Consider the following 24,806-nt stretch of genomic DNA (forward strand, 5'->3'; position numbering starts at 1 on the left):
AAAGTTGTCAGTGGAGCTCATAGCCAGAAGGAATCTTAGGCATTATCCTGTAATCTGATTACCACCTGTGATCAGCTGTTTAAGTGGCTGCTTAACTGGACACATACTTTTGTAGAGAAACCCATTCCACATCCAAAGGCTTTTGCTAAAACATACCCTCTGTTTATTTCACTGGGTAGGAAACACTTTGACTCAATCCTCTTTATGAGGGCTTTGCCCAGCATGATTTCCACATATCCTCAAAACATTGGTTATGTGTCATGTGCATAGCAATGTAGGAACCCTGCAGAACAGTGGCTTGATGCCGTCGGTGCTCAGTCAAGTGTGCTGGAGTACATACAATTAGGAGTTGGGATATAGTGGGGCCAGGACATCAGCTTCAGTAAATATGAGGCTTGAGCATTGTTTTGGAAATATCTATGAGGGTCAGTAATCATTCCATTCATGACTTATTTTAGCAGATTAATGTTTTAAGCTAGTTTCGTGCCATCGATAGCCTATAATGTATATTGTGTATACTATTTGAATATTTAGAGAGCTAGCCCTATTTAGTGTTCTCTCTTATATCTTTGCAAGGCCAGTTTTTAGATATTTAATTGAAATAAAACATGTTTAAATTATATTTTTATATAATTATTGAGAAGGATTGATAATTTGTAGTGTGAAATATTCCTATTTTCTATAATGTATGTCTATTTATTATGATTTCTGTTTTATATATTTTAATAGTTATAGTTTTAAAATTTTAAGTTAATTCAAAAACTCTCATTTTGCTCCAATATTTTAGTGTTTTAAAACTTTTGTACATAACTTGTATGTTTTATTTTGCATTTTAGGTGGTTACATTGTATTATTATAATATAAGCTAGTGATTTTTCTCTTTCACCTGTTTCCCATTGTCAACATACCTTTTCACAGCATCCTACAAGTTTTTAGGTGTAAACCACTATATAATATTTTGTCATTTCTTTTCCAATTCACTTGATTATTCCAAGAAAAGTTAAATGTAAAAACAAGAATAGGCTGTTAGTTACCATACCTCCTTTAGAATTATGCTTGCTAATTGCTTTCTTTTGTTTTTTATAATTATTTTTATTAATTACAGTTTATTCACTTTGTATCCCCCCTGTACTTCCCTCCCTCCTCCCCTCCCAATCCCACCCTCCCTCTTCCCCACCCCTGTCCCTCTCCCAGTCCACTGAAAAAGGAGGTCCTCCTCCCTTTCCCTCTGATCCTAGTCTATCAGGTCTCATCAGGAGTGGCTGCATTGTCTTTCTCTGTGGCCTGGTAAGCGTGCTCCTCCCTCAGGGGGAGGTGATCAAAGAGCAGGCCAATCAGTTCCTGTCAGAGACAGTCCCTGTCCCCATTACTATGGAGGCCACTTGGACACTGAACTGCCTTGGGCTATCTCTCTGCGGGGGTTCCAGGCCATCTCCATGAGCAGTCCTTGGTAGGGGTATCAGTCTCAGAAAAGACTCCTGTGCCCAGACTTTTTGGATCTGTTGCTGTCCTTGTGGAGCTCCTGTCCTCTCTTTTGTCTTTTTAAAAATTTATTACAATTTATTCATTTTGTATCCCAGCTGTAGCTCCTTCCCTCATCCCATTCCAATCCCGACCTCCCTCCCTCTTCTCCCTATACCTTCCCCAAGTCCACTGATAGGGGAGGTCCTTCTCCCCTTCCATCTGATCGTAGCCTATCAGGTCTTTTGAAAGCAAGTCAGTTATATTTAAGTAGAACTTTTTACACTACTTTACTTTTTATGTTTTACATGTGACTTACAGTGCTTTAATTTTGTCATAAGCCTTTTCATACTTGCTATTAATAATAATTAATAATAGTTTATTATTACCATGAGACTTTTCTTATTGCTGTTATTGATAGTCATAATGAAAGGCTGTTGTGTTGTTCATTCTTATATCGCGGCAATAGGGAGGCAGAAGCAGGGGAATGGCTGTGACTCCAGTGCCAGCCTAGCATATGGCAACTGCAGGCCTGTGAGCACTATATGAGCGAGCATCTCAAGGGCCCACCGCTGCCACGACGAGGACCACTGCCACTCAATGACTACCACGATCAATACAGTCTTTTAAAGATTGCTTTTTGCCCTTTGGAGTAATATTTGATATCAGTCTGTTATTTGCTTTGTATTATGGTGGTTTTAGTTGTTAATTATGAGTGATGGGTTACTAATACACACACACACACTTGAGCCTACCTGAATGAAACTATAAGACTTTTCACCTTCCAATGGATCAAAAGTTATTCATATTCAATAGATACTATATTTGAGATTTTTTTTTAATTTGGATATTATGATGGGCTAGCAACATGTGGTTGGATGTTTTGCCTTGCTGGATGATTGATTAAATGAAAAAGAATGAGCTAATTGTGAGATGGAGCTATATTATATAAATGCAGGTTTATTGGGAGCAGCAAGAGAAGCAGCAAGGAGGGGAAAAAGGGTGAAAAGGGTTGATGGAACAAAATGTCTGGTTATATTGTGAAAAGCCTCTGGGAGAAAAGCCCCACCCCTAGGTGGAGGACATAGCATGACAGCCAGGGCCTGTAGCAGGTAAGGGCTTTAACGCTGGGAAGCAGCAGCCAGTCACAGCTTCTACTTGGCCACAGGGTTTGGGGAAAAATGATTGGGCCATCTATAATGTACTTATTGTGTTAAATGCTGTGGCATTTGATAGGCATATTAACTAGATTTTCACCCCAGAATATTTTCACTTAATCTAAGTCAGGAGCACTTGAATGAATTTGGTTGCTTCCTACATCCCCTTTGAAGATGATTCCTCCTACTTTACAGTAAGGCTCCAGTAGTTTTATGAGCGTGGAAGCCTGAGAATCATGGGTAAGTGGAGGTAGCTGCCTTTGGGGAGGTTGGCAAAATGGTTGTGGGTACGGCTGCAGTGGTCAGATGCGTATGGTGGAGGGTGTGTGAGGTCATGGGGATGGGGAAGCCTAGTCAGACCTCTTAGTCCGCTGAGGTTCCTGGCCAATGTGGTCCCCTTATTGATCCAGCTCTCACCTAAAGAGGGACAAGAAGAAGTGGTTTATTATGGAGCCAGATGGGAGTGGGCAAGCGAGCACGGGTTCAGAAAGTTTCAAGGAGCCAACAGTGTCAGGAACCTTTTATAGTAACAGCACAGAATCCTAGTCAAGGCAATTTTTTTAAATATACTGGTGGAAATATAAGACAAGCAGACTGAAGTAAAGCAGGGCACTATCTGCCTTAGGCCTTTGACAGTATCTGAGGACACTCAGCCTTCTGGTTGGTAGAAGCTGCTAGTCTGTTGATACATTTGAAGGGTTTTAAACAGAGGATGTTAATTAACAGGATTAACCTGTTAATCAGAGGGGTTTAGGTAAAACATGGGTGGATAAGGAAAAGGAATTAAGAGGGGATGAAAATAGCCCAAGATAGACTGTAACTAAGCTCCGACCTGCAACATTCCAACCTCCCCATAGTCAGGGAGCTACCACCAGTGAAGGCTGCCCTGTCTAAGAATAGCGCTCATCTGTGTCTAACGGAACAGTGCTGTAGTAAGGCTGTTAGGGTAGCACGATCAGTTTACGGCACCTCAGTTTCTTGCTCCATGTAGCTTTAAATCTATCTCTGGATGAGAGCATGCAGCTAAATCAAAGGTGCAGGACACATGCTCAGTGCATCTTGTGACTTCAGTTTGGTATTCTGTAGGAAAAATCAACTCTGTAAGAGAATTCGTGCCCAGAATACTAGATCTCGAGTCCTGAGTAAGGAATGGAAAGCTACCACAGTGATGGCTCCTGCATCCGAGGAGCAGGAGCTTTATCAAAAGACTTGTGGTGATGTTCAGCTTTAATGAAGTAAGAACACAAGAATGTGTTATTTGGATGTTAGATAGAGTAGTCTGAGTCCACTGGGTCAGAACTCAGGCTTCTGTTTTGTTTCCTGCAGAGGCCCATGGCTGAAGCCATGCCTGCCACTTGTAAGTTGCATTTTCTGTATGCAGAAGTGCAATTAAAACAGTGCACATAAAGAGGACAGGAGAGGCTCCTTCCTCCTGGGGCTTTTCTGCCTAACAGCAAGCAGCCCAAAGCGCTGCAATGAAGTAAAAGCATGCCAGTTGTTTTCTCATTGGGTAAATGGATTTCCATACTGCCTTCCTGTACCAGCGTCTCAAATACATGTAATGCAGTTACTAGAATATTTGCATTGTTTTTGGTGATAGCTGTCATTTGGCTATAATTCTTTTCCTATGCTCACTTTAGAAGAACTTTAGAATATTACCATGTGTTTCTCGCCTTGCTTTTCTTTTGGCACATTTCTCTAAAAGTGAAAGATAGTGGAATGTCAGGATAATGAAATGTTTTTGTCAGAAATAAAAATAATCACAGACCCTATCAGTGATTTAAAAGTCAAGTTGGTTCTTGTTCATCTTAATATACTGTTTATGGGGAAACCATTGACTTCCTGACAATTACAAACATAAGCAATAAAATGGGAAATATTTACTAAGAATACTTTAATCATTGTTCTATATCTTTGCAAATGAATGCAGTAATCGTAGTGGCATTTTCTAACAGAGAGTATTCAACTAATCCATTTTTATAAAGTGAAAATAGACATCAGAGAAAAATAGTACACATTGATTAACTACTTAATACTCCATTGGCTTTACAAGGCCTAACAGAAGAGTGCTTTCAAATGACAGTGCCTAGATAAAAAAATAAATAAATACAGTGCAATCCTGCATGGTAATTACAAATGCATTAGGGAACTCAGCAACTGTGCTTGGAATACAGACTAGAGAAGATGGTGCAGTATGGTCCAGGATCATCACTAGGATGCTGGCCTCAGATGGAAGACATGGCTGCACGAGCCAACAGTAGGCATACTTGGTAGGGCAGAAATAGTGTGTTACAATACCGTGTTAGCAGTAGTGAGACAAAAGCTCGGCTCCTTCAGAGCCTGCCAATCCAGTCCTGGAAGAATTAGCAGTGAAGGGAGGAAGAACACAGCATGAGTCTGAATAAGAAGTTAACTCCTAGCTAATTAGAAACACACACACACAAACACACACATACACTGCAATAAAGTAGTGAAGCCACTGGTACGATCCAGTGGTTCTAAACACACACCAGATTAAAGTGGGACATTAGCTAAAATAAGGATTTTATGATTTCGGCACCTCCGTTGTTAGTCAACATAGCTCTCAATGACTTCCCCCCCGCCCCCCTTTAAAGATTAATTCTCTGTCTCCTCTGTATCTGCTCTGTCTGTCTCTATGTATCTCTGTCTCTTTCTGTCTATCTCTGTCTGCCTCTGTGCTCCCCCCCCCCGCCCCATCTCTTTTTCTCTGTCTTTCACGAGTGTGTGTATGTGTGTCTGGTAGAATCCAGAAGATCAGAATCAGGAATCAGATCCTCCAGAGCTAGAATTACAAGCAGTAAGAGAGAAGGGTTTTGTTTTGGTTTGTGGCTTAAGCCTATCATAGCAGGGGAGAAACAGATAATTATGAGGCGGCTGCTAACTTCGTAGTCAGTCAGCAGAGAAAGAAAAATACTAGTGTACAGACGGCTCTCACCCCTTCCCACATTTTTATTCAGTTCAGGATCCCACCCAGTGGTGCGGCCACACTTAGGTCTCTGTGGAGACTCCCCCAAAGACAAACCCACCAGCGGTTCTCATATGTGATTCTCATTCCAGCTACGTTGACAATGATGGTTAGTCATCATGTAGCTCAGGCAGCAGAATGAGAGCAGGAGAGATGACATCCAGCTGAAAGGCGGGGAGCTTTCACAAGAGATAAACCAGAGGAAGCTCTACTTGTGTTTTGGATTTTGTTTTTGTCTCAGCAGAAGGAATATTTTCATCAAAACCATAAGGTCTCAGGAACAGCCAACCACACTGAAAACCCAAAAACTACAATAATACCGAACCCATTTGATAAGAAGAAATGCATTTTCTTGTGTGTAAATATGTTTGAAAGTGAGTTTGCAGGTTTATCATTAACACATGAAACTCCCCTTTTTATTTAACTTTCTCCTTATAAAAATGATCCTTTTAATTTAGGTGGAGCTTGCTCTCGATTTCATTCTGAAATGTTACCTGTTGGCTTTTCAGTTTAGCAATACTAATTTCTTCCCTATTCATTCTCTAGTGAGTACAACGATGATACTGTTTGAAGGTGTGCTGACTAGCTAGCAAGGCTTTTATATATTTTGATAATCTAGTATCATGGCTTGAATAAGCTTGGCTCCCATTGGCTCATATGTTTTAATGCTTGGTTCTCAGTGGGAGTTGTTGTTTGAGCAGGATTAGGAGTGTGGCCTTATCAGAGAAGGTATGTAACTGGGCCAGGCTGTGAGTTTTCACATACTAACAACATTCCCAGTCAGGGTATTCTTTCTCCCCGCTTCATGCTTGTGCATGTGGGTCAGACGTAAGCTCTCGGCTACTGCCCAAGCACTATGCCTACTTGCTTCCTGCCATCATGCGCCCTGCCATGATGGTCATAGTCTCACCCTCTGAAACTGTAAGCACCAAATTGAATGTGTGTGTGTGTGTGAGAAAGAGAGAGAGAGAGAGAGAGACAGAGAGAGAGACAGAGAGACAGAGAGAGAGACAGAGAGAGAGACAGAGAGAAAGTGTGTGTGTGTGTGTGTGAGAGAGAGAGAGAGAGAGAGAGAAAGAGAGAGAGAGTAGCCTTGGACATGGTGTTTTAATCACAGCAATAGGAAGTAGATAGGGCATTCTAAATTCAATTTTGTAATTCATCTTTATCCTGACTTTTTAAGATCTTAAAGTGCAATGTTTGCCAATTGTTTTCATGGATGTTGAAAGGATAAAGAATAAAACATGCCTCAATGTAGAATAGACTAGAATGGGTTTATAAGAACTGAGGTATTAGCAAGGTTGTCAAGGGCAGTGATAGATTTATCAGGGGGAATAGAATCACATGTTAGAACTTAATGGAAAGAGTAATGGGAGCCCTAGACTTACAGCTTTAGGCATCAGCATACTGACAACAGAGGACCTTCCTTGTCCACTGTGAGCAGTGACTATGTAACATTTGGTGATTATAAGTTCAGTCTGTGGAGATGAGAATTTGGAGAGACTATATACTATAACTGAGTATGTTACAATTATCAGAGCCATGAATGTATAGACTACTTTAGTATAAAATGTAAAAAGCTAAACAAATCATATGATCCAGATAAGGAAGCAAACACAATTTTACTGCTAGTGGGCTCATGCAAGTGTGAAAGATACAAAGAAAAAAGGGAGCTAATTTTTAAAAATTAAATCAATGTATAACTTATATTATTCTATTAAGGATTGGAAAGACCAATCAGAGTTTTAAATTAGAAAATCTAAATCTGCAGTAACCCCAGCAGCCTACCACCAATCACTGCATTTCTTCCTCTCATTTGTACCTGTCAATAATCTGGAAGGCTGTTGCTGAAGAGAGGCCCATTTGCAAGTACAACATCAACTGTTCAGTGTAACTGTGGAATATGAAATAATTTCTCAGATTGTTCTCCAGTTCCTGGGAACAGCTTCAGTATGATTATCTCTCCCAGGCTGCAGACAATTTTGAAAAATGAACTAGCTTGGCATGAAATTGCCAAAATATTTTCTCCCATAAAGAGAGTGATAGGATGTTTTTAAGAGAAGAAAGAAAGAAAAAAGCCCTTTAACCCTCCCTTACTTTCCTGGAGCAAAAACATTCAAAAAGGCATCCGGACAGCTATGGTTCATAGCCCTTGCTATTTCTCTTTGTTTGACATTGGTAAGCAATTAAATCCTAGGAAGTGATCACAAAGGATAATTAGATTTAATTTAGACATCTCAATGAGCCTTGCTTTTGATATGTAGGGATAATTAGTGCATTGGGCACAAGTTAACCCTGATTAAGTTGATTAACTTTGGCAATATTTGCCTCAATTGATATAATGAATGTAAGCCCAAAGATATATTTTTTGATTTAGATGATTTTTCACATCTGCTAATTTCATGTCTACAAGTTCACAGTCAACTTTAGTGATCTATTTTACAGTTATGCTGGGTGATGGGAACAGTCTAGAAACCTGAGTGACACTATGTTGTGAGCTGCGACATATCTAATCAAAAGGGAATCACTATGCATGCATGTTTTCTCTCTCAAAACCGGAATTATTTATAGCATTTTTCAGTGCCTAACTGTTGTCAAGTGACAGATTATGTGTCTTGAACTTCTGCACTAACGTAATTGCTCAAGTAAATACAGCTTCTCCCTTTGGGCTTCTGAGACCGAGTTATGATTTCAGTCTTAGTTTCTGATAAAGTACAGTTCAAGGTACAGTGCTTCATGGGTGGGGGGATCGAGGCAGCAGGAGCCTCAAGGAGCTGGTCAGATTGCTTACATGATCTAGTCATAGAAAATAGTTAGTGCTCAGCTATTCTCCCAGCCTCCTTGGTCCACGCTCACCTGTCCTGGGACTGGTCCCACTCACAGTCAGGATGGGGCTTTCCACACTGATCCCCGTAATTGGGGTAATCTCCATAGCCATGGTTCTACAGATTATTGTCTCCTAGGTATTTCCATATTTTTTTCATCTTGACAACACAACCATCCCAGTTTCTTCTGGGACACCAGAATAAAAAATACCCCTAAGGAATCTGCACTGTTTAACTGTTCTTAAGAAAAAGTATAGAAACATTCTTGGTGTGCTTCCAAGGAGGAAGTCTCCCTCTCCTGTTAAATCTATTCATGCTACACCACTACGAAGAAGCATGCCCCTTGTTATTGCTTTATCACCTATTTTATCTACATACGTATTTTTTACATTTATGTCTCTCCATAAAAACCTTTGATCTAAGAAGATTTAGCATCTAACCCTAGTAGGTACTCAATTGTTGACAGTTGTTGACTGAAGACAGAAACAAGTACTGGTTCCCCGGGGGGGGGAAATATCTAACAGCATCATTACTGTCATGTTTATTTGTTCTTTTGTCTGTGCATGTTGTATTGTTCTAGAAACAACAAAAGAGAGTTTTGAAACACACTAGATTTCTCACACTAATATTTTTTTTCTTATAGCACAACCCAGAGAGTAACACTTACAAGTTAATTATTTTGCGTATTGGCAATTTAATTTTGTAACAAAAACCATATGTATGCCATTGAAATTTAGCTATCAAAGATCAATTGACTTTTCACAGATATTGCCAAATACTGGACGTTATAAGCTATTAAGGTTAATTTTCTGTGTTAAATGGATTGGCCACAGGGTACCTAGGTATTTGGTTAAACGTTATTTCTGGGTGTTTTATAGGGATGATTCTGAATGCAACTAACATTAAGATCAGGAAAATGTTTAACAGAGATTGCCTTTGATGGTATGGGTGGGGCTTATCTAATCGTTGAAGGCCCATTTAGAGTAAAGAGCTGAATAAGATAGAACTATTTCTGCCTGATTAGTTTTGAGTAGAAACTCAGTGTTCCATTGCCTGTGGATTCTGACTGTACATGGTGTTTACATTCATATATGTATGTATGGATATGATAGATGTATGACTGTGTCAAATGAAGAATACTAAACTCATGTGTGAAGGAGTGAAACATCAGCACAGAAGCAAAGCAAGTTAGCCTGAGGAGTGATTCTAGAAGTGGTGATCTGTGACGTGATTGAGAGAGTTGCATGTACCTATGGATCAAGGGTTTACTGCATCAGAAGGGAGTATAAGCAAAGTTGTGTTTTGTAGGGACAACATGAGGGAACCAAGGAGTTAGAATTTTTAATAGACATGCTAAACAATGAAAAGATTATTATATCATTTTATTGTCAAGTAAATCTAATAAGACATGTTGTATTGGGACACAACTGACATCACAGCACTAGGGAGGATGAAGCAGAAGGGTCCTAGGTTTGGGCCGTATGCACCATACTATGCATTTGCGAATAGCCTGGGCTGCATAAGACAACCCTGTTTTAGAAGAACAAAACTGAAAACAATGCCAAACTCAATATTTAAAAAGCAAGCAATGCCAAACTTAATTGAAACATCAAAACAAAATAAACATTCAATAGAAACACAGGCAGTGCTGAGCTGAGCTGAACAATTAAAAGAACTCAGACAACTTTCTTTTTTCCTTTGTTATTTTGATGATCTTTTGGGGTAAGCAAAAAATATTAAAAACTTTCTATAACATCTCTCTTTTTGCAACTTGTTTTTCAGAACACTCTAGAGCAGTGCTGTGACTTCCTTTGGGCAACTCAGAAACAGAAGTAAGGAATGATCAGTGATTAGTGGCACAAACAGCCAAGGATTCCCTGCAATGGCCTCTTCTGGGGACGCTTTGGCATATGCTCTCTAGAGCCTCACAGCTGAGTGGAATGTTAATGCAAACACAGCCCTCACTCTAACTGGAATAAGATAGATTATTCTGAGCCAAGCACAAGTGACCATGGCCCTGTAACATGGCTTTAACATGCCCAAATGACAGGTTTTACTATAGAAGCAGTCAGATGGGCGTTTTATGATCACTGAACAGAAGAAAGTCATAAATCAAAGTGCTTACTAAATACACTTGGGTGAGGGGTGTGTCCCGTAGGCAGAGCAGGGAAAAGTCAGCTATAGGTTTCTTCTTTTAGTTTGTAATAATTTTTAATTCTTGAAATTAGAATTACATCATTTCTTCTCTTCCTTTCCCTCCAACCCCTCTCATGTATCTGCTTTGCTCTCTCTTATTCATGGCCTTTTAAAATTTTTGTTAGATATATAAATGTATATGTGTCAAAGCAATATAAAATGATCGATAAAAACATAAGCAGTGCTGCACTGAATGGAAATGTTAGAATATATGATCTGACAGCATTTTTTGCTTTTGGTTTTCATATAACCTGGTGGTTCCATAAGAACACAACCACAGGTCTTACCTGCCAGTCAAAAGAACGTTAAGTTAATGGGTAATGAATGATTCAGATGGGAACTTAAGATATGATAATTTTGACTATGGATCTGCAACATTCCAACTTTGAAATCATGGACTTCTAATCAGTCATTTAGCTATGTAGAATCCTTAATATAGGGTAGCTTTTTTGGGGGCAGGGATATATTCAGTTCATAGGAAGGCCAAGAAATGAATGAAACTAATGATTCCAGGGAACAGTGCTCCTTCAGATGGTACTGTCTCTTAATGTGGACAGTTTCAAATAGGGAAAATTTTCTGTATTATTTGACAGTCTTCCTGTATCTCCTTTGGTGTATCCCAAAGGAAGAACTTCAACTCTTTTTTCATGCTGGAATTTATAATCTGATTTTTATATTTTCTTTTCTATTAACCAGGAGATGGAGGAGAAGGATTAGTTGACAAAGAAAATAAAAGCATATGATATTGAATGGTAATATAACATATAATTTTACAGTTTATATATAAATCTTTAAAGAATATCTTATGAGCTTTATGCCTATAAGATTTATAATTACAAATACTTTTTTTAATGTACATCAAAGAGGGAAGAAAATGTGATATAACAGGTAAGTTTTCTCTAGGACCTTTTATTCTTCTTGTGCTAAGAAAGACTAGTGCTCTGTAGGCATTGATCAGGGTCCTTTAAAATACAGTTACCTAACTCATCTCTAATATCACTCTGTGAAGAATGCACTGTCCCTTTTATGGTCTTATAAAGATAGAAATGGAACAGAGAGAAGTTAAATAGCCCAAAGCACAAGAGGTCAATGTAGTGTCAGAAGTGGGCACAGGGCTGTAGAGCCCTAACAGCGATGAGCTTCCTGCCCATCACTAGTGTCTGACTTTAACCTTCTGCCTTCTAACTGAATAGTGAGCCCAGGCCACTGTTTCTATGTGTTTCCAGAGATTGCATCTCCACATCACTGCTTTGTTCTCTAGATTCAAAATTCTGCTCTCACCTGACATTTGCCCGCTGCCAACCTTTCTGCAGAGGTTCTCCTGTCTTTACCTCCATTTGCTAGATTAGGGAGCTCAAGATTTTGACATACTGAGTTGGTGACTTGCAGGTCTGTCTGAAACACAAAGAGCTTTGCTGAACATTTGGAAACACCAGGGTCGGTGGTAGGAAAGCACACACTTCTGTCTCTAAGATATTTAAAAGTCATTCTTGCCATGCCAAGCCAAAGATCTCCTGCCAAATCTGAACAGCCTGAGTCAGTTTTCTAGAGCCCACATGACAGAAGGAAAGAAGAGACTTCAACAAGTCCTACTCTGACCTTTAGATACGGCCATGACACATGCAAAAGCAAAATAAAATTTAGATTTCTAGTATATTTAGAAATAACTGCTGTTAGCCTGTACCTTAATCACATAATTGTAACATGATTGTTCTTTACATGTTTGAGTGTGCTGGTGGTGCAGTATTTTGTAGTAACAGCTATGAAAGCAGGAATGCATTCTGTAGTGAAACGGACTCCTCTCAGTCTGATTGATTTTGTGCTTTCCAATCCATTTCAGTCATCAGAAAGCATTGCAATTTTTCCTCCTGCTATTTGGAAAGAAGGTAATGGTCGAGAAGATTGCCTGGCTTCTGAAGGAGTTTCTCCTGTGGAGGTGGTAGCAGCGTAGCTATTAAAGTGCTGGAAGTCAGTGGTGGATACTTTCAATTATTTCTCGGTTTGCTGGCCTGTACGTAGTGAAGCACTCAAGTGGACTCTTGGCAATGTGATCTAGCAGTTCTGTGGGACCACGGTTAAGATGTTTGGAAATCATGTTTCCGTATTGTAATGAGAGCATTTTTCAGAGAAGTGTCTGTGTATAAGGCTTGTGCGTACTAGTACTCAACAATAGAGAAGCTCAGAGTGAATTTACATATGACTCGGAGAATATTCTTGTGCTGTGCAGTTCAACTCCTTAGCCTTTATTATGGCTCAATAGTAAAAGGCAGGTGTGTGTTTAACATTACGCTGTAAGGAATGTCCCAATAACCATGTCACGAACACAAGAAAGATGTAAGAGACTATGATGCACTCTAGTAGTGATGTTTTAAAGAAAAATGCCCAGCAGAATTTTCTAACACCAAGAAGCACATATAAACTAATGATAATTCTTCAAAGGGGAGATATGAATGATAGCTTATATGTTCATCTAAAATGAATGTGATGACTAAGGAAATTAAACAGTGTAGCTATCAGAAGACAGTAGGAGGGCTTAAGTAGAAACTGTCCTTTTTTTGTAACTGCTGGATGTTACTTTCAAAGGAAAGACTGAGGGGAGTTCTCTGGGAGGGGCCAGGGCCTTCACCTGGTCACATGTCCCCTTTCACTTTAGAATGTTGTGTGTTGCAACTGCTGAGCCAGTTCTCCAGCCCTGAAGAACAGTGGTTTTGTACATGTATATTTAGAAAACATTTACCCTAACCACAGCAATAGCAATCAAATCTTAAGATAAACTAGAAAATTTAGAAAAAAAAAACAACATTTTTCCTATGAGAATGACTCTGTAGTTCTTTCCATGTGGCAAATTGTGTCAGCCTAGAGAAATCTGCTTAACCCGTGAACCAACATTTTTCAAAAATCAATACATAACAGACTTTATTGAGAACAACAATGATTTATCATGAAAAGTAAGTAATGGATTTTAATTAACAGAGGAGAGAAAGTCCATTGCTGGACTTTAATGCTGCAACTAACCTTGAACAAACAGCTAATAACATTTTTTGATATAATATAAAATAATGTTAACAACAGTCTTAAAGAATAATAAGTATCTGTGGTGATGAAATTAATTTTTTTTGTTTTTGTCAAGTAAATACTTACTGTTAGATATTGCATCAACACGCCCATCCCCATTAAGCCAGACATTACTGGAATTTTCAATGATGTAAGCCAATGACAGTCTTCTTGCTAAAGTTTTCTTTTTGGAATGTAGACATTTTTCTTTTTAAAGTAAGTAATGTACTTACAGTCATTTGAGTTTGTTGTGCCCCCATGGGCTCATTTGGACCTTTATAAGATCTAGCTGGTACAAACAAATCCCAAAAGGCTGGTCTTTGATAAGTGCCACCTGCTCTTTGCTTTCTGGCCAATAATGGTAGTTTAGAGAGGCTCCGTCATGGGCTTTTGCTACTGTAAACTGCACCATGTCTTCCTCGCCTCATCCCAAGTGGTTCAGTCATGCGTTATGCTTAGAGAGACTTAAAGATATCCACCTATTCTCCTAGTGCAATTATACAGATAGTTCCCTTTCTAGATTGAATGAATATTTAAGTCCTTCTCTCTCTCTCTCTCTCTCTCTCTCTCTCTCTCTCTCTCTCTCTCACACACACACACACACACACACACACACACACACATACACTAACTTTAACTCTCAACTTTGCACAGCATAGATTCACCTGGAAAGAGCATCAGTGAGGAATTATTTTAGATCAAGTTAGTCTGTGGATGTGTGTCTGGGGGGTTGTTTAAATTGCTAAGTGACCAAGCCTATAGTGGACATCACCATTTCATAGGCTAGTCTCTGAGTTTTATAAAAATGGAAAAAGCTACTGTGAGAAAGAAGCAAGCAGCATAGCTGCATTCATTTCTCTATGCTCTTGACTGTACATGTGATATGAGTAGCTGCTTGAGTTCATGCCTTAATTTTCTCTCGATGATGGGCAACCTTATATTGTAAGCCAAAAAAAAATTCTTTCATAAAGTTACTTTTGGTCAGGGTATTTTACCACAGGTACAGAAGTGAAATTAGAAATATATACATATTTATATGCATTCATATAAATAATTTCCTTCCCTTGACCCCTGGGATACTCTCCTGTCTGGATTTTTGTTTTGTTTTGTTTTGAACTTCATTGACTTCTATTCTGTCTAGTAATTCATATATTTTTTAATTAATTTTTAATATTTTTATATTAGTTACAGTTTATTTACTTTGTAGCCCAGCTGTAGCCCCCTCCCTCATTTCCTCCCAATTCCACCGTCCCTCTCTCATCTTCTCCATGCCCCTCTTTAAATCCACTGATAGGGGAGGTCCTCCTCCCCTTCCATCTGACCCTAGTTTATCAGGTCTCTTCAGAGCTGGCTGCAATGACCTCCTCTGTGGCCTAGGAAGGCTGCTCCTCCCTCGGGGTTGGGGGGGGTGGAGGTCAAAGAGCCAGCCATTGAGTTCATGTCAGAGACAGTCCCTCTTCCCCTTACTAGGGTACCCACTTGGAGACTGAGCTGCCATGGGCTACATCCGAGCAGGAATTCTAGGTTATATCCAGGCATGGTCCTTGGTTGGAGAAACAGTCTCAGAATAGACCCCTGTGCCCTGATATATTTGGTCCTTGTGGAAACAGAAATTGTGATACTTTTACACAATGGTGTACTTCTCAGCAATTAAAAACAAGGAAATCATGAAATTTGCAGACAAATGGTGGGATTTACCAAAAAAATCATCCTGAGTGAGATATCCCAGAAACAGAAAGACACGCATGGTATATACTCACTTATAAGTGCATATTTTTAATTTCTCTCTTTTGCCTATTTTCTATTTGCTCTAGTACCACGACTTTTCTCTCTGTATTATCCAAACTTGTACAAGCAGCTTCAACTTCTCCCTTAAAACTTTCATTACTTTTTCTCGGTATGCACTGATAAACTTTGTTTCAATTTTTGACTGGCATTTTAATCTCAACCATAATTTTCTAATCTTGACACATTGCTACTCAGTCTGGCCTGTCTTTGTTAATAGTACCCACACGATTAGACCTGGGCTCCAGAACAAGGGTTTTGGCTCTTTGTCTTACAATCCTCCAAACATCAGCAAACCCCTTTAACTATTTCTCCAACATGGCTAACACGATATCTTGCAGCCGCGCCTCCACCGCTGCAAGAATAGTTCAGCGTGTGAGACATGTGCCACCTGGTCTTACCGTCGTCTTTGTTTGAGCTTCCTGCGTTCTCTGAACTTGGCCTTACTGGTCTACATCTCACCCACTTACTACTGTGATCCATTAAAATGCAAAGCAGACATTTTGCTCTTCTCTAGACCGTTCTCTGGTAGCTTGCCTCTCCTAATGGGCTTTGAGGCATCTGTGTTCTGCTTCCTGTCTGGTGGTTTGCTGATTTCTCCTCCTTTGCCTTTCAGGGCAGCAATCACATTGACGTTACTCTGTATTTTCTGGTGATAGGTTTCTGCACACCTCATAACTTTGTGTTTCAGGTTCTCTGAACTTGCCAGATTCTTATCTGGCTCTTTCCTCACAAAAATATCCTCTCAACTACTGCCTTCTGAAGTAAGATTTTCTTGTTCATCTTGTTTAAGATAGGCAAAATAACAGAAAATCATTTTTGTCTAAATTTATTTGCATAATATATATTTAAATTTATCAAATGAATAAACATTTTATTTAGATTGGGCATATTTGGTAAATTTGGAAAGTTTCCTTCTTGGAATAGGTTAATTAGGGAATCTAAACTTATTTTCCTTTAAAGAACAGAATAATAATGAATTGACCTGGAGCTGTTTTCTATCTCATCCAGAGTTTGATCTTCAGTTTTTCTCTGTGACACTTGACAGTAAATCTTATTTGTTTGCTTTTATATTTTTCTACTTTACAAATTCTAATCTTTATCATACAGAAACTTGTATGGCTTGCTCAGCTTTATGTTTAGTCTCCATAACACATTCTAAAAATATTGGCTCAATGGATAGATGAAGAAATGAATGTCAAAAGAAATTAGATTTTAATTTATTCACAAGGAAATGGACAAAATGCCAGCAAAAACCAAACATCCTTTTATTTTCATGAGATAGCAGAAAAGAAAATGTCAGCAGCAATTATGGTTTGTTAAAAGTACATTTTTGTATCATAATGTAAAAGAGATTTATAATCCTAGATTATTAAATAAAACAAAATTATTAAATTATCCACTAAGTTGTTGGTTTAAAATACAAATCCCATAGTTAGTAAGAAACCATTCGTATAGCTGTTCCTCATCTCTGTATTGTTTCTTTGAGTTTATTTTTAAAACTACTAGAAAATTTTTATTTAAAATCTGTAGTCTACAATGTGTGAAGTAATTGTGTGTGTTTCACACACAGAGAGATGGTTGCTTGGCACTGGTTTTAACTATTTAGCAAGTGCTTAATTAAGTATATTTTTACTAGAATCTTTATTGACTTTCAGAAAATAAATGAATGCAGATTATATTAGAAGTAAGAGTAATGCATTGTGATGACCAAATTAACAAAGATTTCCCCAAAGATCAGAAAGTTGAGAAAGTATTTTTTCATGTAGTACTTGTCGAAGGGGAGTAGATTAATGACCAATATGCTAATTCTTGGTGATGCAGATTAATATCCCATCGCTGTTTATTTATACAGATGACTAATTTCTGAAGAGTTATATTACAAATCATAATGCATTGCATTTAAATGTCATTAAATCAATATTCCAGAGAACATTTATTACACATTTCACTTCCTGAAAAAGCTGAGTAAATATGCAAACCATGCAAATGGAAGAACAAATGCATCATAAACATTTCCAGGCAGGAAAAATAGGTAATTGCTGTGTTTTTATTTAAGTTTGTACAACATTTTACCTTTAGTGGGCTTCAACAGATTAAAAAGATTACTAAATGTGGTACTGTTGAAATCACTGGAAAGTGTTTTCTAAAAGTTGAGATAAATTTCTAAAAATTGAGTTAAAATTTAGCTTAATATATGCATGATAAAACTCGTGAGAAATTATTCTTAAATTCTGTTCAACTGTTATCTCTGTAGAGTGTGCTGAGTAGTGTACAGAGCATCAGGCAAAGTAGATTGGAAGTAACTGCAGTAAAGAAAGCTTTGCTGTAGTTACAAAATCTGAGACTAGCGAACTCTGATGTGCAAAAATGTAAAGTCACTGTGAAAATACATCTTCAACCTAAGTATAGATGCTAAGCATCAACTGATTATCCATGGCTGATACGGTTTTATCTCCTTTTATCTGTCTTGTTACTCTACCTGACATCTGAATAACACTTCATATTTTGTGTTTTAATGTGTTCTTAGACTTAAAAACCTAAAATGTATTAAGACCCAGAAATTGTCTGTTCATGCTATGCTGGAGAACTTGTTAAAACTATTGTTTCATGATTATTGCCTATGGAGTCAATTCATATTTAAAATAATTAAAGTCCCATGAAGATTAAATTTCTTCTGCTGCCAAAAGTCCCTCACATGAGTCTTTACTGACATTTCAGTTTGTTAAGTTTAATTTTATATCACTATGACTTGACTTTACCTTCATTATTTTATTTGATTTTACATTCTCGATTTACATGTCAGTAATCGTTTGATGGGCCTGGGCACTTGGAAACCTGAAGTAAATTGTCTATGCTTGAGTTTTACCATGCAGTCATTACAGAATGCTAATGCTGATAATTGAAATAAGTGTACATGAACTTCAGACATCCAAATACACTTCTTTGTGAGATTTTACACTATGGTTTTATGTCTAGATAAACGAATTTTCCTATAAAGCTAGAAGGAATTACAATTTTAATCAAATTATAGTTAGATTGCAGCCTTTTCTTCTTTCTATTACTCCACACTAAAAAGGAAGCAAGAAACGATTTTTCTTAGTAGATTTCATTTGATAACCATGGAAGGAGATGCTTATTGAAATACTTAATGCAAACACAAAGAGAGGATGGATTTGGGGCAGCTTGTTCACTAAGTTTCTTAAGCAAATGTGGGCGAATATTTGTTTTTATGGATCATTACAATGTATAGCAACAGGGTGAAAAGGTACTGCTTTCATGGCATTGATGTGGACAATTTTTTACATGAAATAAAACTTTGTAATGCAACATATATCTTATTCTTGACAATTAAGTCACTAAACAAACTACTCAGCATCTGTCCTTCTGCTCACATTGATGCTATGTGAGAAATCTTTTTGCACAGCCTTGTTACATGTTAATTACTTTTACAGTTAAAATTATTGCTAATACCAGTGTCAGTTCTAAAGAGGAAAGTGTTTTCTCCTATTGATAGAAATTGTAACTCTGTAGATTCAAAGTTAACATATAGAACTAATTTTATAACCTCAGCTTCTGTTTGTCCATCTTTTAAACATATTGCCAAAATAAAGTAATGGATTACTTTCTAAGTTGCTTATATTTTGAGACAGGGTCTTTTGTATAACTCATGGTGGCCTGATGCTTGTCATTTAGACAAGACCAACTTCAAACTCATGACCTCTGAGACCTTGGTTACTGGGACTATAAGTACCAGCATGGTCAGCTGAGCCTTTTCATTTTGAATGTATTTTTATAGGTTAAAATGTATAGGGCTAGGCTAAAATCACAAAATGTGCTTATTCCTAGCATTAAAAATGCTTTGAATATTGATGTAATACAAACTGAAAGGAAAACGAATCCCTACGTTGTGATTCATTGCTAACACTGTGAAAGACTAACAACACCAAAAGCCAAGTTCAACATTCCAGTTTGTTTAGACATTCAAAAAATAGTAATCAAATCAAAGGAAAACCAGCCTAAAGTAAACTCTAGTAAGGGCATATATTTAGTTCATAAATTCATTTTTAATTGTACATTCAAATGGTAATCAAACTTGATTTATTGTCAATAATATAGAGTTAAATCAGTAAAAAATATTTGGATAAAATACACTCACCCTTATATTTTCCTTAATGTGTGTTCACAAAGTAATTTAATGTGCAAAATATATAGTTATGGATAAGGACTGGTAAACTTTATACAGTCTAAGTAACTATGCTATGGATGTATGACGTTAGAATTTGTAAAGAAACATTTTAGATTTTACTTTTGTGTATTAAAAATTCAAATACTTGCTTATCATTTGAAATTGTCAAAAAATAGGGCAGGGCATTTTTTGTCAAGATCAGCAGTGTCCAAATGTCATTCAACTGTGAGTAATATAACTGTCATCAGTTACCTGATGGCATCTATAGCATCCCTTAAAAACCCTATGTGGAAAGTGCGTAAGAATGCATGTGAGATAGGGGTGTCTTTTAAGCTATTTTCATTTATCTTAAAAGTTAATTAACTTGCAGCTATTGCTCTTTAAATATTAATGGTAAATATAATTGCTTGTGACCTGTCATAATTAATTTCCACAAAAGCATCCAAGAAAAGTGGAGGAATGATATGGAGGAAGGGGCAAGCTTGTAAGCTTAATGCTAGTTCAGGCCAAGTTCGTTGTGGCTTTCCGTCACTCCTATGGATGTGGGAAAGCAGTGTCCTGGTTAAGATGCATCTGTAGGCTTGGGCTGTCCTTTGAAGAGACTTGCTGACCCGCTCTAGGAGCAGAGAGAGTGTGTTGGTTGTTTCCGTTGCTGTATTTCTAAGTCTGGCATGTGGGACTCACCAGAGCTGTATGTTAAATACAGATTGCTGGACTAACACATCTGTTAAGTGGTCTGGCAGACGGCATTTGTCTTCACAGAGACCAGTGGCAGGCACTGGGGAATTCTGAAGTTAATGGTGGCTCCCAACTCATTTTCATTCTCTCCCACATTCACCAATTTGCAAGAATATACTTGAACAGCATATGAATACATGAGTCCTACTTCATTAACAATCTGGACTTTGTAGTCCTCTGTTTGATGAAACTCAGAGACACAGCAGTCTTTCAAAGTGGTTACCTTTGATTGCATGGTAGAGGCACCCTGATATTTCACACGGAGGACTGGAATGCAATAGCAATCAGTCACAGAGAAATTGAGAATGCACCTCACTGTATTCTTCCTTTTCTGGGAACGCACTCTCGCACAGTCATGCCATGATTCTGCCTGCCTAGTAGTCACTCCCCATATATTTGCTTTTCATTTTTTCACTTTTACTTCTTCTCTATATTCTTATTAGATAATCAAGCAGTGATTTGATTAGTGGGTCATGGCTGTGGTCTTTTATAACCTAATAAGAAATAACTGTGAGGTTATTGCTATGGGAGATAATTTTATTGAATATATTATATAATTATATGTTGATATAGTCAAGTGCCATTAATTAGTCTAATTATAAAATGTAATTACAAGAATGATCATGGTGATTTACTGCTCTTTAATAGCCAGGGTTTGGAATTTCATTTTATCTCCATGATTACTCCAATCCCTTCCTTTAGCTTATTCTCGCTTTCTTTGTTTATACATTAGACTTGGTTGGCTGGTTCTGTGGCATCGCCAACCTAGGTAAGAAACAACATATCCCCCAGCCAGCCTTTTGAAGAAAAGGTTAAGAACAACAAAGCTCAATTGATAAGATGGCCACAAGTTACTGTCCTCGGGAGCATCATTTTATTTCTCACTTCTTAACAGCACACGCCCATTTACAAGGAGTATGTGGATGTGGCATGTCGTAGCATGTTTAATTTTGGAAATATTAAAAGGTCTGTGGATGATCAGGCTGTGCTTTGGGGATCTGGCCTGCCTTAGAGGTAACTATAAAATCTATAAACATTCATTTTGAAAATAAAAGGAAGGTTGAAAACTATAATAGAGTAGTTAGGAAATCAATTATTAAATTCTGTCATGTTTATAAATATTGACCCCAGGATATGAAACAAAGCACACTTCTTTTCTTCTTCTTCTTTTTTTTTTTTCAATGCAGTTTATTCAGGAACCTTGAACAATCATCTGACCCTGGGGAAAGCCAGCCCACAGCTTCAATAGCCTCTGGGTAGCCAACCCCAGCATGCCACGTGGGCAATGCAGATAGGTCCACATACATGGAAGCAAGCCAGATCCTCAGCCTTAGCCAAATGTGGAGTTGTTCATGACAGAGAGCACTCACCATCGGGAAGGTGGAAGGCAGAAACCAGCTCCATCTTTAAGGCGCGGCATTACGCAGCTCTCTACAGTTCCCCCTTTTTGTTTTAGACGCATCAGGCAAGAGTAGAGGTCTGATCTCTGATATTAGAAATAAATTGGGACTTTGTACCAATGTTCATTTAGGTGTCATCCACCCAAAGAGCATCAGACCTGTCCAATACCTTTTTCTCAGAGGCAGGACCTGGGGCATCAACCCTCATGCAATCAGACTTGCTCTTCTCTGGGTCGAAAGCAGCTGACCCTGAGTGCAGTGCTTAGCCTCGCATCCTGAGCGTATCATTTTAGCTTTTTATGGTAGCCAACCATGCTTGGGGAGACTGTCCTGCTTCAATGGCTGTAAAGGCCTGAATGGTCATGGCTGCATTACGCAAAGCACACTTCTTATCAGCAGGTTCTGAATACTATGTAATAAAAATTAGTTAGAAACTACCCTTTAGTATGACTTTTGGTTTCTGCACCTTTTAGCCAACTTAGATACTAGGAAATGCATTCTACAAAATACATATGGTGTGTGTACTGACATTATCACGTGGCCATTCTCCTTGGAAAATCCAGTTTGGTAGACTGCATGTCACAGTTTGTCTTGGGCTAGTTATGATATGTTATGCTCACATGTTGCCTTTACCAGACACACAGATGGCTTGGCATGAGTACTAAGGTTTCTCCTTTGCCTTCACTGTGTTACAGAGACCTTGGAAACCCTCATCAGACAAGCAGAGAATTATACCAGTATCCTTTTCTGCAACACCTACCGGAACATGGCCTTGGAGGCTGCTGCTTCCATTCAGGAGTTTTTCACGGATGTGGGGCTTTATTTATTTGGTGCAGATGTTAATCCTGAAGAATTTGTAAACAGATTTTTTGACAGTCTTTTTCCTCTGGTCTACAACCATCTCATAAACCCGGGTGCGACTGACAGTTCACTGCAATACTCAGAATGCATCCGAATGGCCCGCCAGGATGTTAGTCCATTTGGCAACATTCCCAAAAGAGTTATGGGGCAGATGGGGAGATCCCTGCTACCCAGCCGCACATTCCTGCAGGCTCTGAATCTCGGCATTGAAGTCATCAACACGACAGACCATATCCACTTCTCCAAGGAGTGTAACAGGGCCCTCCTGAGGATGCAATACTGCTCTCATTGCCAGAGCCTGATGCTCAGTAAGCCCTGCATGGGGTACTGCCTCAATGTCGTCAGGGGCTGCCTGGCCCACATGACAGAGCTTAATCCACACTGGCATGCTTATATTCGATCCTTGGAAGAGCTGTCAGATGCGATGCATGGAACCTATGACATTGAGCACGTGCTCCTGAACTTCCACTTGCTTGTGAACGATGCGGTGCTGCAGGCTCACCTCAATGGGCAGAAGTTATTGGATCAGGTAAGCTGCCCTCTGTGCCTCTCATCTAATTTCCTAGAATGCACAATTCAGTCAGGAGATATACAAAGTCATTTGATATTTTGTGGTTATATCCTTCACATTTTTATCAGCATAGTGAGTTTATTCTCTAAGAAACCATAGCAAGATGCATGAATAGTCATGATTGATTCAAAGTATTACATTATATTTGTTTTACCAACATTTTACCAAGATGTTGATCAGCTAACATGACATTTTAGGTATTAAGTAGATGGCTTCCTGAATGATTCAGTGAAGTTTCAAAGAGCTCACATTTAAATCAAGATCATCTGCTTGAGTCTGAGTATAAAATTTACTAGCAACATGAAGTGAGGTAAGAGTTTTAAGTCTCCGGACCTCAGTATCCTCATTGATAAAAAGAAAACACTATAGATATCTTCTGAAGTATTCTGTTATGAGAAGGTATTATTTATGTAAACTGTCTACCACCTATACAGAGAAAGACAGGCTGCTGTTAGAGGTTTGTAGTTTCCTAGCTTTAGAATGGGGAAACACTTATGGATCCATGAAATTAAGACTTGATACATTGGTGTGAACAAACATTTCTTAAGAGTCTGACAAAGTGATGGAGTGATAGTTTGTCAAAACTTTACCTGTGTACTGTCTTGCTGTTTCATTTCTAGCAAACTAAGACTCTTTTGGGACAAAACCATTAAGCAAGGGGTACTAGAAGTTTTCCTTTTCCATCGTCCTATAGAGCTATTTAAAAATATTCTCAGGCTCCTTCAGTAGCACTTCTCATCTCTTTTCTTTCTTAAATTCTTTTTTTTAATTTAATTTTTTTATTATTAGTTACATTTTATTAACTCTGTATCCCAGCTATATCCCATTCCCTTATTCCCTCCTAGTCCCATCCTCCCTCCCTCATCTCCTCCCTGCCCCTTTCCAAGTCCACTGATTGGGGAGGACGTCCTCCCCTTTCATCTGACCCTGTTTTATCAGGGATCTTCAGGACTGGCTTCGAAGTCCTCCTCTGTGGCCTAATAGGACTGCTCCTCCCTTGCGGGGTGTGGAGGTCAAAGAGTCTGCCATTGAGTTCCTGTCAGAAATAGTCCCTGTTCCCTTTACTATGGGAAACCAGTTGGTTACTGAGTTACCACGGACTACATCTGAGCAGAGGTTCTAGGTTATATCCATACCTGGTCCTTGGTGGAGTGTCAGTCTCAGAAAAGACCCTGTGTCCAGATATATTTGATCCCTGTGGAGCTCCTATTCTTTCCATGTCATACTAACTCCCCTTCTTTCATATGATTCCCTGCACTTTGCCGAAGGTTTGGTTATGAGTCTTTGTATCTGCTTTGAAACACTGTTAGGTAGAGTCTTTCAGATGCCTTCTGCGGTAGACTCCTGTCATACGTCCAATGCACATCCCATTTGTCTTTCTAAGTGAGGATTGATCATTTTACCCCATGTCCTCTTTCTTGTTTACCTTCTAAACATAGATTTCATTATGTTTATCATATCTTATAGGTCTATATAAACGAGTATATACCATGTTTGTCTTTCTCCTTTTGGGATACTTCACTCAGAATGATCTTTTCTAGATCCCACCATTTGCCTGCAAATTTCATGATTTCCTCATTTTT

The 24,806-nt window shown here is 38.5% G+C and overlaps 1 protein-coding gene across 11 annotated transcripts in view; it reads left to right on the plus strand.

Moving 5' to 3' along the window:
* Nucleotides 1–24,806, plus strand: part of Gpc5 (glypican 5) — a 1,404,356-nt gene that overhangs the window by 208,670 nt on the left and 1,170,880 nt on the right. For all 11 annotated transcript variants that reach the window (XM_060391586.1, XM_060391593.1, XM_060391594.1 and 8 more), the window contains exon 3: nucleotides 22,487–23,181. In XM_060391586.1, the coding sequence (XP_060247569.1) occupies nucleotides 22,487–23,181 (695 nt within the window). The remainder of the gene's footprint in view (nucleotides 1–22,486; nucleotides 23,182–24,806) is intronic.

The sequence above is a fragment of the Meriones unguiculatus genome, chromosome 9 (assembly GCF_030254825.1).
Source record: "Meriones unguiculatus strain TT.TT164.6M chromosome 9, Bangor_MerUng_6.1, whole genome shotgun sequence".
NCBI lineage: Eukaryota > Metazoa > Chordata > Mammalia > Rodentia > Muridae > Meriones > Meriones unguiculatus.